General features: G+C 41.6%; 1 protein-coding gene across 1 annotated transcript in view; it reads right to left on the bottom strand.

Moving 5' to 3' along the window:
- wdr43 (WD repeat domain 43) overlaps positions 1 to 13,513 on the bottom strand; it is a 57,832-nt gene extending 44,319 nt beyond the window's left edge. Inside the window, exons 1-2 of the mRNA XM_072247145.1 lie at positions 13,274 to 13,513; positions 2,349 to 2,483 (exon numbers count right to left, since the gene is read on the bottom strand). Of these exons, the coding sequence (XP_072103246.1) occupies positions 2,349 to 2,483; positions 13,274 to 13,489 (351 nt within the window). The 5' untranslated portion in view covers positions 13,490 to 13,513. The remainder of the gene's footprint in view (positions 1 to 2,348; positions 2,484 to 13,273) is intronic.
- Between the last annotated feature and the right edge of the window lie 1,180 nt (positions 13,514 to 14,693).

A 14,693-nucleotide genomic window follows, 5' to 3' on the forward strand; every position in this document is an offset into this window, starting at 1 on the left:
GGAAGAATCTAAATTAAAAAGCACAAATCTGAAGGTGCAGACAGATTTATTGTATGCGGTAATATTTGCAGTTGCAAGCAGAGATGTAAAAAAAATGGTTAAACAGAGTGGTTCGGTTTCTTAATGTTTAAAAGCACAATACAAAAAAAATTCAAGTCTTTCAATGGAAAATACATCTAGAAAAAGCAAATGTTACAGGGCAAGAAAAGAGGAAAAGAACAACTCTCTTGATCTTGCCTTAACAGATTATAATGGGGTGAATGATTTTGTATGCCATTCCTTTCTCCAATTCGGTACAAATAGTTAGCTGAGAAGACTAAAACTCTGGTTAACAACAGTGGTTCTCAATAATTACAAGGCAGTATTGATTAATATTTTAATAATAACAAAAATAACTCAATTTGGCTTGCTCAATGCTACCTTGGCAGGGGTTACAGAAGAGGCACAAATTTAAAAGAGGAACGAGAAGGGTTTGAGTAAAAGAGATTCCAAGACGGGGACCACTCAAAGGAGTAAACAAAGAAAGATCAAATAGCAGGGTGGAGAGTTCAAAAGAATTGCAAGAAAATAACAGACTAGTTAGATGGGCAAAGTCTAGAGAAAAGCAGTTTGTGAAGAAAGGACAAAGCAGAGAATACACAATAAATAGCATACTATACAAAGTAAAGCTTGACTTTAGAGCATAAATCCATAGATTCTTGGTGGCAGCGCGGGTAGATAGGGTACTTAAGGTCACATGGAATGTATGCAACAACAGTCCAGTCACAAGTGAAGCATTGCACGAGCAGAGTGACACAGCTGGTAGACACTGCCCTGCAGCACCAGAAACGCAAATTTAAGTCTGACCCTAGGTGAATGTGGAGTTTCCACACTCCCTGGCAGCTTGCATTTTCTCCTGTGATATCGTTTCCTCTCCCTGGCAGCTTGCATTTTCTCCTGTGATATCATTTCCTCCTACGTGAATAAGACGTGCAGGCTGGTAGGTTAATCAGTTACTAAATTTCTCCTAGCGTGTAGGTGAATGGTTGAATCTGGGAAGAAATATGGGGACAACAAAAAAAATGTTTTGTGCAGTTTGGTGTAAATGGGAGGTCAAAGGTCAGTGGTGATCTAGTGTGCTGTACATCTCCAAGTCAATACTGTAGAAAGATGAAAGATTATAATTATCAGATTAAGAAGTTTGGGTTTATTAAGTAGTGAGAACAAAGGGAGATTCAATTGAGGTCAAGAGTAATCCATTTTCATTGGCAAAAGATGATGCTATACTTCTTGACCCTTGTTTCAGCAGTAGAAAAATGTAGACAAAACAGATAACATTACTATAACATCTGGAAAGGATAAAAGAGGAAGACCACATCACAACTGAAGTGTATCTAAATTAACACTTGCAAGACAGCAGGCAAGTTGAAAAAGGGAGAGTAACCCAAAAATATCTTTACTTTGAACTGGACAAGAGAAGCCAAGTGCCCTAAAGCACTATCAACTGCTGGAATCCCCTAAATAAAGTAACATTTCCCGCAATATTTCCAAATCATTTGGCTGGATAAAAGAAATATTACAAGATTACCCCTGGCACCAATCCATTGCATTTTTGACAATATCTGCAGAACACCAAATTTCTATTTTTCAAACTCAGATTAGACTCCTGGACAAGGATGAAAAACTGCACAGGGGCATTTGCAAAACTGCACTGGAAGAAAATGCGAGCACATTTGTACAGTAGCACATGATTTCATAATGATACAGCATGGGAACAAACTCAACAACCTAGCATGCCAACTGTGCTGTAAGCAAGCTAGATCCACCTGCCGAGTTTAACCCATATCAACTGAAACCCGTATGAACATGTCCAGATGGCTTTTAAACCTCAACACTATCTCTGGCAACTCATTCCAAATATACATCATTCATAGTGTGAGGCTGTTGCCCCGGATGTCCCTTTTCTAAAATTCCAACCTTTGATCTTAAATATACACCCTCTAGAGTTTAGCAATCCCTCCCTGGGAAAAAGACTATGTGCTTTCACTTATACTCTGACAGCATTCCCCTCAAATCTCCTGCATTCCAGAGAATGGAATCCTAGTTTATGCAAATTCTCCTTGTAATGTTGCCAAATCTTTTATACACATTTATTCAGGTTTTTGAAAACATTAGAAACACTTCCAGGGGGCAAGAGATCATGCACTTTCACAACTACCTTGAACTGCAGTATAGAACATAAAGATGCCATTAATGGTGTTGAATGCATATCCATAATCCTTCATTTCTTTTGCCTTTTTTGTAGGATATTCATAGTTTTGTCTAACAGTAAACAGCTTTCACAAATGCAACATTAAAAGCAATCTTACCAACTTCCTCTGTAGTTCTCCTCTAACTAAACTGTATATCAAGATGCTTCCGACTGCTGTGCCAATAGCCAATAGATCCACTTCATTGCTGGCTTCCACTTGTTCTGATTTCCTTTTTTTCTTCTGAGGAACCTCCTGGAAAGAGGAGAAAAAAAATCCCATTTCCTCACTCAATTACTTCATTAACACCATTGGAAAAAAATCATTAGTTAATAGAAATATTATCCTGCATTACCTTGAGTCTGGGTCAAGGACAATAGCATGTATTTCTGATTGATGGGCCTATGTTGATTAATAGCAAATAGCAGTTTATAACATTCCCTTAATTTGTGGCCCTGCAGCTTCAAATAGGGAGACAGCATCTCCATTAACGAAACAGAAACACCCCAGTCATTCCACGAGGAAAAAGTCAAAATTACACAGCACTTGGTGAACCCGCACCTGGGATAGAGTGAACAACTTGGTCTCCTTACCCATGGATGCACTTGCCAAAGAGGCAACAGAGGTTCACTAGTTTGAGGGATAACAAGTACAAACTGTGTACACCAGACCTATAGTTTCTAAAGTTTAGAAGACTGAAAAGAGGTCTCACTGAAATTTTCAAAATTCTTAACTGGCTTGGCAGGCCAAATAAACAGAGGACAATTCCCTGGCAGAGAAGTCTAAAATCAGTGCACATGATCTCAGAATAAGTCTACTGAGATAAGGAGAAATTTCTTCAGTGATGAAACTTTTGGATCCTCTATGAGATAAGGGTGTGGAGGATTGGTCGCCAAGCGCATCCAAAATAGGGTTCATTAGATTTATCGATATGGTAACCAGGAATATTGGGATAGTGCAGGAAATTAGAAGAAACATGGAAGATCAGCCAAGATATTTACTTTTAACTAAAACAGATCAATTCAAATGCTACAAAGATTTTAAATTTTGGAAAGTCAATGCTTTTACAGAACATAAAATAATTAAAAGGTTAAAAAAAATCCCTGATGGTTGATTGATGAAAAAAAATGTAACCATTTGGAGACAGTGATAGGGGTGGGAGAAGGGATATGCAGAGTGGGAAGTAAACAGGAATCACAAGGTAAATGCTAGAAAATGATTCTTTAACAAAACAAGCTACCATTATTGCAAGATGCACTTCCTGTCACATTAATATAAACAAGGTAAGCATCAAAAGAAAATTTAACTTGAGTCTTGATGAAGGGTCTCAGCCCAAAACATCCATTGTTTACTCATCCTGGTGTGCTGAGCTCCTCCAGCATTTTGTGTTGCTTTGATTTCCAGCATGTGCAGATATTTTTGTGATTGTTAACTCAAATTTATTTTGAATGAATCAGGATTTGGCAGGATTTAAGAAATGACAACTCCCATGGAATGATAAAAATACAGTATTCATGAATGCACCAAAACAAAAATCTAAATCCTTGAACCCAGTTTTAAAACACCATGTAAAGCTATCAACACAAGTTCACTGTAAAACAGTAGCTCCAATGTGCAATCTTTTGAATAACCTTTCCGCCAGTGACATTCATGCCCAACCATGGAAGGATCACAAAGAATTAAACAAAATCAATGAAAATCCTGCAGTTGGTTTGGCATTATGACTACTGTCCGATGTTAGTATTGAGCTAACTGGCAGTTTATAAAGTCAAGAAAAATGTCCTGCTTTTTTTAAAAAAAATGTCACTATACTTCAACAATACATGAGGAATATACGTTCTTAAGAGTCCACAGGGTAGAAGGCGAATGGGTTATTCAATTAAGCTAGTCATAGTCATACTTTATTGATCCCGGGGGGAAATTGGTTTTCGTTACAGTTGCACCATAAATAATTAAATAGTAATAAAACCATAAATAGTTAAATAGTAATATGTAAATTATGCCAGGAAATAAGTCCAGGACCCTGCCTATTGGCTCAGGGTGTCTGACCCTCCAAGGGAAGAGCTGTAAAGTTTGATGGAGCTAAAGGTCCAAAAGAAACTGGGTGACTCCCACTAAGGGAAATCGGGAAAAATAATATTAATATTTAAAATGTCAAGTAATGCTATAAATTAGATTTGACAATATTGCAATTAAATATCAAACCTTTGCAGAAATTAATGATGACTTCAAGACCACAAATTGATACTACGGAAAACAACCAAAAGCTTGACCCAAAGTTTCAAAGGCCATTTTAAAGGAGAAAAGGAGAAAAGGGATTGACTGCGAAATTAAATGTGGAGTTTGTAGTCCAGGTAGCTAAAGGTATCCACACTCAACAAACTTTGCTATTCAGCAACAGATGAACCATGAAGAGATTTCTAACTAGTTGCATCACTGCCTGGGATGATGGGACCAATGCACAGGATCAGAAAAAGCTGCAGATTCACTGACCCCAGCCTTCCCAGCATCAGGGACATCTCCCAAAGGCAATGCCTCAAAAAGGCTGCATCCATCATGATTGACTCCATCACCTAGGGCATCATCTGTTCTTATTACTCCCAGAGGTGGTACAAGAGCCTAAAGAGACACTCTCGACACTTTAGAAACAGCTTTTCCCCCTCCGCTGTCAGAATTCTGAATGGACAGTGAACCAACCCATGAACACTACCTCATGATGTTTACTCTGTGTTATTTAATCTTTTATTTACTTTATAGTATCATTTATTTTATTAAACGATACATGCAGAGAAAGCTCTTCCAGACCAACAAGCCACACTATCCAGCAACTCACCTATTTAACAATTTTCAATGACCAACTAAGCTACTAATAGATATGTCTTTGGAATGTGGGAAGAAACCAGAGCACCCAGCGGAAACCCACTTTTCCATGAGAATGTACAAACTCCATACAGACGGTGCTAGATGCCGAGCTGCAGTAGCATCGCACTAACTGCTACACTACCATGGCGCCCCAGTGCATTGCACTCACTGTACGACTGTCGATCAACAAGTTTTGTGGTATTTGTCAGTGAACCCTCGCAAGGCGGAAGGTCCCGATAGAGTACCTGGTTAGGCTCTAAAAACCTGTGCCAACCAACTAGCAGGAGTATTCACATTTTCAACCTCTCACTGCTATGGGCACAAGTTCCCACTTGTTTCAAAAAGGCAACAATTATACCAGTACCTAAGAATAAAAATGTGGGCTGCCTTAATGACTATTACCCAGTAGCACTCATATCCTCACATCGACAGTGATGTAATGCTTTGAGAAGTTGGTCATGACTAGACTGAACTCCTGCATCAGCAAGGACCTGAATCCAATGCAATTTACCTATCGCCACAATAGGTCAACGGCAGATGCAACCTCAATGGCTCTACACACGGCTTTAAACCACCTGGACAACATGATGCCTTTCATCGACTATAGCTCAGCATTTAATACGATCATTCCCACAATCCTGATTGCGAAGTTGCAGAATCTGGGCCTCTGTACCTCCCTCTGCAATTGGATCCTCGACTTCCTAACCAGGGACTACAATCTATGCGGATTGGTGATAACATATCCTCCTCGCTGACGATCAACACTAGTGCACCTCAGAGGTGCGTGCTTAGCCCACTGCTCCACTCTATATACACATGACTGTGTGGCTAAGCATAGCTCAAATACCATCTACAGGTGTCCCCCACTTTTTGAACGTTCGCTTTACAAAACCTCAGTTACAAAAGACCTACATTAGTTACTTATTTTCACTAACAGAAGGTGTTTCCACTGTTACAAAAAAAGGCAGCACGCGAAAAAAGTAGCGCATGCCCCAAGCAGCCGCTCTCCCCCAGATTCTGAACGGCATTCTCGCCGGCATTGCTTAAAGACGTGCCTGTGAGCAGCTGTTTGCAAGATGAGTTCTAAGGTATTGGAAAAGCCTGAAAGAGCTTGTAAGGGTGTTATACTCAGCGTAAAACTAGACATAATTAAGCATTTCGATCGTGGTGAACAAAGTAAGGACAAAGTGAGTTTGGCTTGTGGAAGTTGACGAAGATGTTGAAGAGGTTTGGCATCTCATGACCAAGAACCGATAGATGAAGAGCTGATGCAATTGGAAGGAAAGGATAACAATTGAAACCGAATGCAGTAACGAAAGTGAAGTCGTACAGGAACTGAACGTGAAGCAACTGCGTGAGATTTTCGCTGCAATGATCAAGTAGTTTAATTTTGAAAGGGTACGTCAGTTTAGGGCATATTTGCAGGATGGTTTGAGTCCTTACAAAGAACTGTATGATCTAAAAATGCGCGAGGCTAAGCAGTCAAGCAAGCCTTCCACATCAGCCACAGCAGATAACGAACCTTGACCTTCGACATCAAGGCAAGCAGACATAGGAGAAGATGACCTGCCTGCCCTGATTGACGATGAAATGACACCCCAGTGTCCCACCACCCCAACCCTCGGGCCCCAGACAGATATCGATTCGCGGAGAATGCAGCGGTAGCCGGGATGCACCCAGCACATCTTTAAGAAAAAAGCTGAAACAAACAAGCTAATTAATTAGATGCCGCCCGGCACGTAATTGTCAGCCTAGATCAGAGGTGATTGCCGATTGCGTCACCTCAGATCTGGGCCGACATTTACGTGCCGGGCAGCACCTAATTAATTAGCTTGTTTGTTTCGGCTTTTTTCTTAAAGATGTGCTGGGTGCGCCCCGGCTACCGCTGTACCCCTGCATGCTTCGCGGATCAGTATCGGGTCGCTGCCTGGAGGGTGGGGGCCACTGCACCACCCCAACCTCCGACCACTCAGTCTAACACACCATCATCAGTGTGCTCCGCGCATTATTGCTACTTTATATAGGCTGTGTATTTTTATGTGTTATTTGGTATGATTTGACAGCTTCATAGCTTAAAGGTTACTGGAGAGAGTGTTTCTGCCGACGGCACTTGCGTGAGATTTTCACTACAGAGAACAGTGCAGCAATGACTGTGGAAAAGTATTTCTACTTTATATAGGCTGTGTATTTATCATATCATTCCTGCTTTTACTATATGTTACTGTTACTTTAGGTCTTATGTGTTATTTGGCATGATTTGGTAGGTTATTTTTGGGTATGCGAACGCTCACAAATTTTTCCCATGTAAATTAATGGTAATTGCGTCTTCGCTTTACAACATTCCGGCTTACGAACCGTTTCATAGGAACGCTCTACCTTCGAATGGCGGGGGAAACCTGTATAAGTTTGCTGACAATATAACCATCGTTGGTAAAATCTCAGGTGGTGATGAGAGGGCGTACAGGAGTGAGATATGCCAACTAGTGGAGTGGTGCCGCAGCAACAACCTGGCACTCAACGTCAGTACGACAAAAGAGCTGATTGTGGATTTCAGGAAGGGTAAGACAAAGGAACCTCATAGAGGGATCAGAAGTGGGAGTGAGTAGCTTCAAGATGCTGGGTGTCAAGATCTCTGAGGATTCAACCTGGTCCTAACATATCGATGTAGTTACACAGAAGGCTATACCTCATTAGCAGTTTGAAGAGATTTGGCATGTCAACAAATACACTCAATAACTTCTACAGTGGAGAGCATTCTGACAGGCTGTATCACTGTCTGGTATGGAGGGGTTACTCCACAGGACCAGAAGTGTTTTAAGATAATGATAATCCCGGTGCCGAAGAAGAGCAAGGTGACATGCCTGAATGACTATCAACCTGTGGCTCTGACATCAATTGCTATGAAGTGCTTTGAGCGATTGGTTATGGCACACATCAACCACAGCCTTCCGGTCAACCTCGACGCTTTGGAATTCGCCTACTGGAGCAACAGGTCAACGGCAGATGCCATTTCTCTGGCCCTACATTCCTCCTTAGAACACCTGGAGAATAAAGACGCATACGTAAGGCTCGATTTCATTGACTACAGCTCTGCCTTTAATACCATCGTTCCAAATAAACTGATTCCTAACCTCCGGAACATGGGCCTTAGCACTCAGATCTGCAGCTGGATCTTCAACTTCCTCAGACAGGACCCAGGCTGTAAAAATAGGGGACAAGCTCTCCTCTACAATCACTCTGAGCACTGGTGCCCCACAAGGCTGTGTACTCAGCCCCCTAAAATCCTCACTAATTTTTATAGATGCACTGTAGAAAGCATTCTTCTGGGGTGCATCACAACCTGGTATGGAAATTGTCCTGTCCAAGACCGGAAGAAGCTGCAGAAGATCATGAACACAGCCCAGCACATTACACAAACCAATCTTCTGTCCTTGGACTCACTTTACACCGCATGTTGTCGCAGCAGTGCTGCCAGGATAATCAAGGACACGACCCACCCAGCCAACACACTTTTCATCCCTCTTCCCTCTGGGAGAAGGCTCAGGAGCTTGAAGACTCGTACGGCCAGATTTGGGAACAGCTTCTTTCCAACTGTGATAAGCTGCTGAACAGATCCTGACCCGGATCTGGGCTGTACCCTTCAAATATCCAGACCTGCATCTGGGTTTTTTTGCACTACCTTACTTTCCCTTTTCTATTTATGATTTATAATTTACATTTTTAATATTTAATATCGATGTGTACTCCAGGGAGCACGAGGTGCAGAACGGAATATCGCCGTGATGATTGCATGCTCTACTATCAATTATCTGGCGACAATAAAGTACAAAGAAGCTGCAGAAGGTTGTAAATCTAGTCAGCTCCATCTTGGGCACTAGCCTACAAAGTACCCAGGACATCTTCAGGGAGCGGTGTCTCAGAAAGACAGCGGCCATTATTAAGGACCTCCAGTACGCAGGGTATGCCCTTCTCTCACTGTTACCATCAGGTAGGAGGTACAGAAGCCTGAAGGCACACACTCAGCGATTCAGGAACAGCTTCTGCCATGCAATTCCTAAATGGACACTACCTCACTTTTTAATACTGTATACCGTATTTGTTTTTGTACTTTTTAAAGGTCTATTTAATATACGCAAATGATTACCTGTTTTTTTTTAAATTTATTTTTTCTCTGCTGCTATTACATTGATCTGCTAAGTTAACAAATTTCATGTCACATGGTGATAATAAACCTGATTCTGATATAAATCCAATTCTAATACATTGTACTCAAGTAGCACTAATATAGATATATGCATTCAAAGCCAACCCAAATCAAAGTTTTTTTATGCTAGAAAAGTTCCTGTGATCATGCAGGAATTCCATTAATACCTCACCTCACAAAGCAAATATCTAATGCAAGAACAACCTTGATAAACTAGCTGAGAACATCTTAAGTCACTCTTTCAAAGCAAGTGCTAGCAACTTCCTCCACCCCCGCCAATCTTCCCACCACCCAAACTAACCGCCTTTACAATAGTCAGTCCCCAGGAAACAATTAATTTTTTTTATTTATATATTACCTAATGCAGAATCAACACCACATTTAGAAAATCTCTGAGTTCCTACTCTATCTAAATTGTGAACCTGCTCATCTGACTAGACCTATAATTGACTGCAATTCCCAATAAAACATTGGACCTCCACTGTCTTTGGTCCTAAAGACAAGCTCCCTTCCCTAGTCAGCACTTTCATACCCAGCCTGGGCCTATCAGATTAAACCATATTGCTAACTTCTGCCTGCAATCCCACATCCTTCATTAGCAAAACTTCCATTTTCCACTAAATATTATCCCTCTCTGTAGCTATCTATATGCCCATGAACTGATCAGAAATGCTGGATACTTCCACAGCTTTGCTCAAAAGTGCCCAATTTGGATTTCACTTCAGCCACATAGCTCATTTCATTACAGCCTAAATGAAAGCACACAGACTTGACAATGTCTTTCTTTGACATAAGGCTACATTTCAAAAGTGCAGCAGCAGGGAGCTCTGTTTTTAAAAAAAACTGAAGCCAATGAACAATATGGGGTTGGGGTGGGGGGGAGGGAGTTAGCCATGCCTAACACAAATGAATATGGTTGTTTTCTGAAGACCATCCAGGCTTTAGGAGTGATTTAAGATGTTGTTCTACACCCAATAGTTTTTAGGTGCTTCATCAATAGCCTTCAATGGTTCCTTCCATCAGAAGAGGGAATATCTGTACAATGCTCAAATTGTTTTGTAGGAGACAAAGCAGTCCAAGTCTGCATGCAGACACTACTTAGCATGGGCAGAAGTATCCCAAAGTTACTTCTACCTAAGTGCCAGGCAGTGACAATCTCCAATGAGAGACTTTAGTCACTTACCTATCATTATGTAATAGCACTACCATTGCCAAATCCTCAACTATCAATACATTAGGGTTCAGAAACTCAAATGAAACTACCTTATAAATAAAGTAGCCATGCAGATTAGACAGTAGGACTCCCGTGCCACGTAACACACCTGTTGACTACAAAAAGACTTTCCACCACTTCCAATGCTACAGCATTGCGTAACAGTTTGGATTAATGCAGCGCCAACACTCAAATTTGAGACCAGGCAGACGGAATGGAAATCTGTACAAAACGATACATTGCAAGGTCAAATAAGAGCAGAGCATAAGAAATGGGTACAACTTCATAGATCCCCAAATGTAGCTACTCAGGAAAATGGGAGGGTGGGATGAAGCTGACATTTAGGATGCTTAATTTCTATCAGTTATAGTGCAGGTATGTCATTGTTGCAATCTCCAACTCTTTTTCAAAGCTACTCCAGTATTATTGCGTCCTGTTCTGACTTCCTCACCAAGGCAAGGATGTGTTGGTGCTACAGAAAAGATACATCAGAATGGTTGCCTGGATTACAGCATTTCAGGTTATAAAAACAGGTCATAGCAGTTGGGTTCATTTTCCATGGAAATGAATAGTCAACCGATAGAGGTAGGTGATAATTTAAGAGTGGAGACAGGTACATAACAGGTATCTATTTCCCATGGTGTTGGCGTCTAAAACAAAAGGGAATAACTTATCAGGTATGTGTTTCTGAGGGGAAAAGTTTTCTAAAATGGCTGAATTCTGGAATGCACTGAAGTGATGGCTCTCATAGTATTTAAGAAGCTTGTAGATACTCCTTGAATTGCTGGCATAAGTAGTTATGGACCGGTTGCAGTTAAGTGGGATTCGTTTAGGAAAGTACAGTAGTCAACATAGATATTTTTGGCTGCAGGGCCTGTTTCCATGCTGTATGAATACCAAATCCAGAAAAAGTTGTTTTAAAAAAAAGATAATTTCAATACACAGACCTCCAGTACAATTCTTCAGGCTTATCTAACATCTTTGATGTAATAATATGCTAAATAATTATATAATCTTTGTTTTGCAGTTCTTTATGCCAAAATGGCCCAAGTATTTTCAGATGCACAAACTGTCCAAAACACTGAAATGCAAAGAAAGCAGATACCAGAACAACCAAGATTTCAGTCAAATGTAGCTTTGCTAATGTCTAAAAAGACTAGAATATACAGAGATGTCTAAAGGCTCCCCAGTATGGAAGCTAATTAAAGGTGGGCAATACAAAACCAAACAACTGCAATTGTTGGAAATCTGAAATAAAAAGACTGCCAGAAGTACTCAGCAGGACAAGTTACCACCTGTGGAGACAGAAGCAGAATTAATGCTTTTAGTTCAATAACCCATCACTAGAAATGGTAGGATTGGAGTTGTCAGGGTCAAGCAGGAGCTAGAATTTAAGCTAATCTTCAAGATTACCACTGAACTCCCTGCCATCCAGGTCTCATCACGTATGAAGCATTAAACTGTTTACTTTACAGCTTATATCATATTTTGTACGTTATTTGTGGAAACATTACTTTGTGTGTCATGTGAGAGTTATGCATCTTTATCCAGAGAAACATGTCGTTTAACAGTGGACATGTGTATGGCTGAATTACAAACTTGAATTTGAAGATGACTGCAAGTTAGGACAATATGGAAAATGCTGCAACAGACTTTGAATGCAATGATGAAAAAAATTTACAGGGAAAAAAGTCAACAGATCATTCACATGCACTTTGAGAGGTGAACAGTCTGTGAAATAATTTTGATAATGAAGTGTCAGATGACAAGTAGTTAAGATAGCTACTTCTCGATGTCACCATTCTCGATGTCACCAAATCATAATGAGATTACAAATTTTGACGACCATCCTGAAACATTTTTATTCATCATTTCTTTGATGCTATTCAACATATTAAAGTTATAGATAACGGAAATGAAAAGTTCAGGTATTTCTAAAAGATTAACTATCAATGGATTGAAACTTTATTTTACATAGTGTGAAAATAGAAGTAATGCACCTCAACGTGAACACATTCTTCTGACTGAAGATCCAGAAAATTCTCACCTCCAACATGAATGGCGTGAACAAACTTTTAATACTTAACTGCCTCGTGTCGCCCAGCGAGCACCTCTGATGGCCAAGATGAATTAAATGGTCTAGATGCTACTTGAATAAACTACAATTCATCCCCTTCCTTAACATCCCAGTACAGACCGCTCACATTCTGCTCAATATAAATATAAGCCACGCATGAGCTCTATTCAACAGGTTTAGATAATTGAACACTTTGTAGTAGCTGAAAAGGATAAGAATCCGACAGCTGATTGTGTCTGAAGGCCCGCTACGCGATCGCCTCCATTAAGTCAGTTTCCACAAGTTCAGTGCGGTTTTGAAAACTCGGCTTTAACAACGAGAGCATGCTTTATAACGGCGGCGGCTCACTGCAATTGAGATTTTAGAAACTCGGGTGAATTTCTCGCCGATGGGGAAAAAAAGAATTTGGGGCTGTAAAATTTCAGTTTATTTTACAAAAAAAATATAACAGGGCCCGAATCCGGAAGCCCCCTCCAACCAGGGACCACGGTGGGGGGGGGGGGGAGGAGACAGATTTGCAGACCCTGAGCCAGAGCCACATGTACGGCCGGGACGGGGAGGGCCGCGGCCTACTTTTTTCACTCGCTGCCCAGGGAAAGGCGCTGTGGCCACCGTTCCGTTCCATCCCGTGCCGAATGCCCAGACCCCTCGCCCACCACCACTAGGCCGCGCCGAAGCCCGACACTCACCTGGCGGAGGCGCCGCGGGACAGCCCATGACAGGCAACTGCAAGTGGCGCTAAGGTGCGACGAAGGCACATATTCGTGCTTCAGACCGCCGCCCTGCGTGTCCCACACCCGTATACGGCCATCACCCGCCACTGAAGCAAGGCACTGCGCTGAACCAGGTGAAAAGACGCAGCACCAGCCTCCGACACTCTCCACTTCGCCATCAGCCGCCGCCATGCCGCCTCGACACGTGTTATCTAGCGCGCAGGCGCACGGCCTCAGGGTTGCGAGGCGGAGCCCCGCCTGTCAATCACAGCTACAATCTTCCCGGGCCCGAGTGACTGACTTTGGCCCGCTCTGTGCCTTTCACTGACGGGGCAAAACGGGACATCAGTGCTCTGTTAAAATGAAGGACATAATTCTATGACATCCCTGCCACACTAGAACCTTGGCAGTAGTGAGCGAAACAACTGAAGGAATAAACCCAAATTAATTACTCTTTACCAACCTGTGGTACTGCACTTTTTTTTCCAGAATCAAGTACAAAAGTACAAGTTAAAAATAAATTTATTGTCAAAGTACATAATGTGTCACCATATACAACCCCGAGTAATACAATAGAATCAATGAAAAGACTGCACCCAATAGGATGGAAAAGCAACGGTGTGCAAAAGAAAGCCAACTGTGCAAACACAAAAGAGAAAACAGGTAATAATAATAATAACGATAATAATAAATAAAGAAATAAGCAATAAATATTGAGAACATGAGGTGAAGACTCCTTGAAAGTCAATCCATAGCTTGTGGGAATGGCTCAGTGATGGGGCAAGTGAGGTTGAGTGAAGTACTGTAAATCCCCTTTGGTTCAAAAGCCTGGTGGTTGAGAGGTAATAACTGCTCCTGAACCTGGTGGTGTGAGTCCTGAGGCTCCTGTACCTTCTTTCTGATGGCAACAGCGAGAACAGAGCATGGCCTGGGTGGTGGGGGTCCTTGATGTGTGCAGCTTTTCTGTGACAATGCTGCGTGTAAATGTGGTTAACGGTTGGCAGGGCTCTACCAGTGATGGACTGGGCCATATCCTCTCCATTCAAGGGCATTGGTGTTTCCATACCAGTCTGTGATGCAACTTGTCAATATACTGTTCACCATACATTTATAGAAGTCTGTCAAAGTTTTAGATGTCAAGCCAGATCTTCAGAAACTCCTATGGCAGTAGAAGAGCTGCCATGCTTTATTCATAATTGCACTTAGGTGCTGGGCCCAGGACAGATTCCCTGAAATAATAACACCAAGGAATTTAAAGATGCTAACATTCTCCACCCCTGATACCCCCATGAGGACTGGCTCACCGACCTCCATTTTCCTCCTCCTGAGGTCAATAACCAGCTCCTTGGTCTTGCTGATGCTGAGTGAGAGGTTGTTTTTGTGGCACCCCTCAGCC

Source organism: Mobula birostris, chromosome 2 (genome assembly GCF_030028105.1).
Source record: "Mobula birostris isolate sMobBir1 chromosome 2, sMobBir1.hap1, whole genome shotgun sequence".
NCBI classification, from domain to species: domain Eukaryota; kingdom Metazoa; phylum Chordata; class Chondrichthyes; order Myliobatiformes; family Myliobatidae; genus Mobula; species Mobula birostris.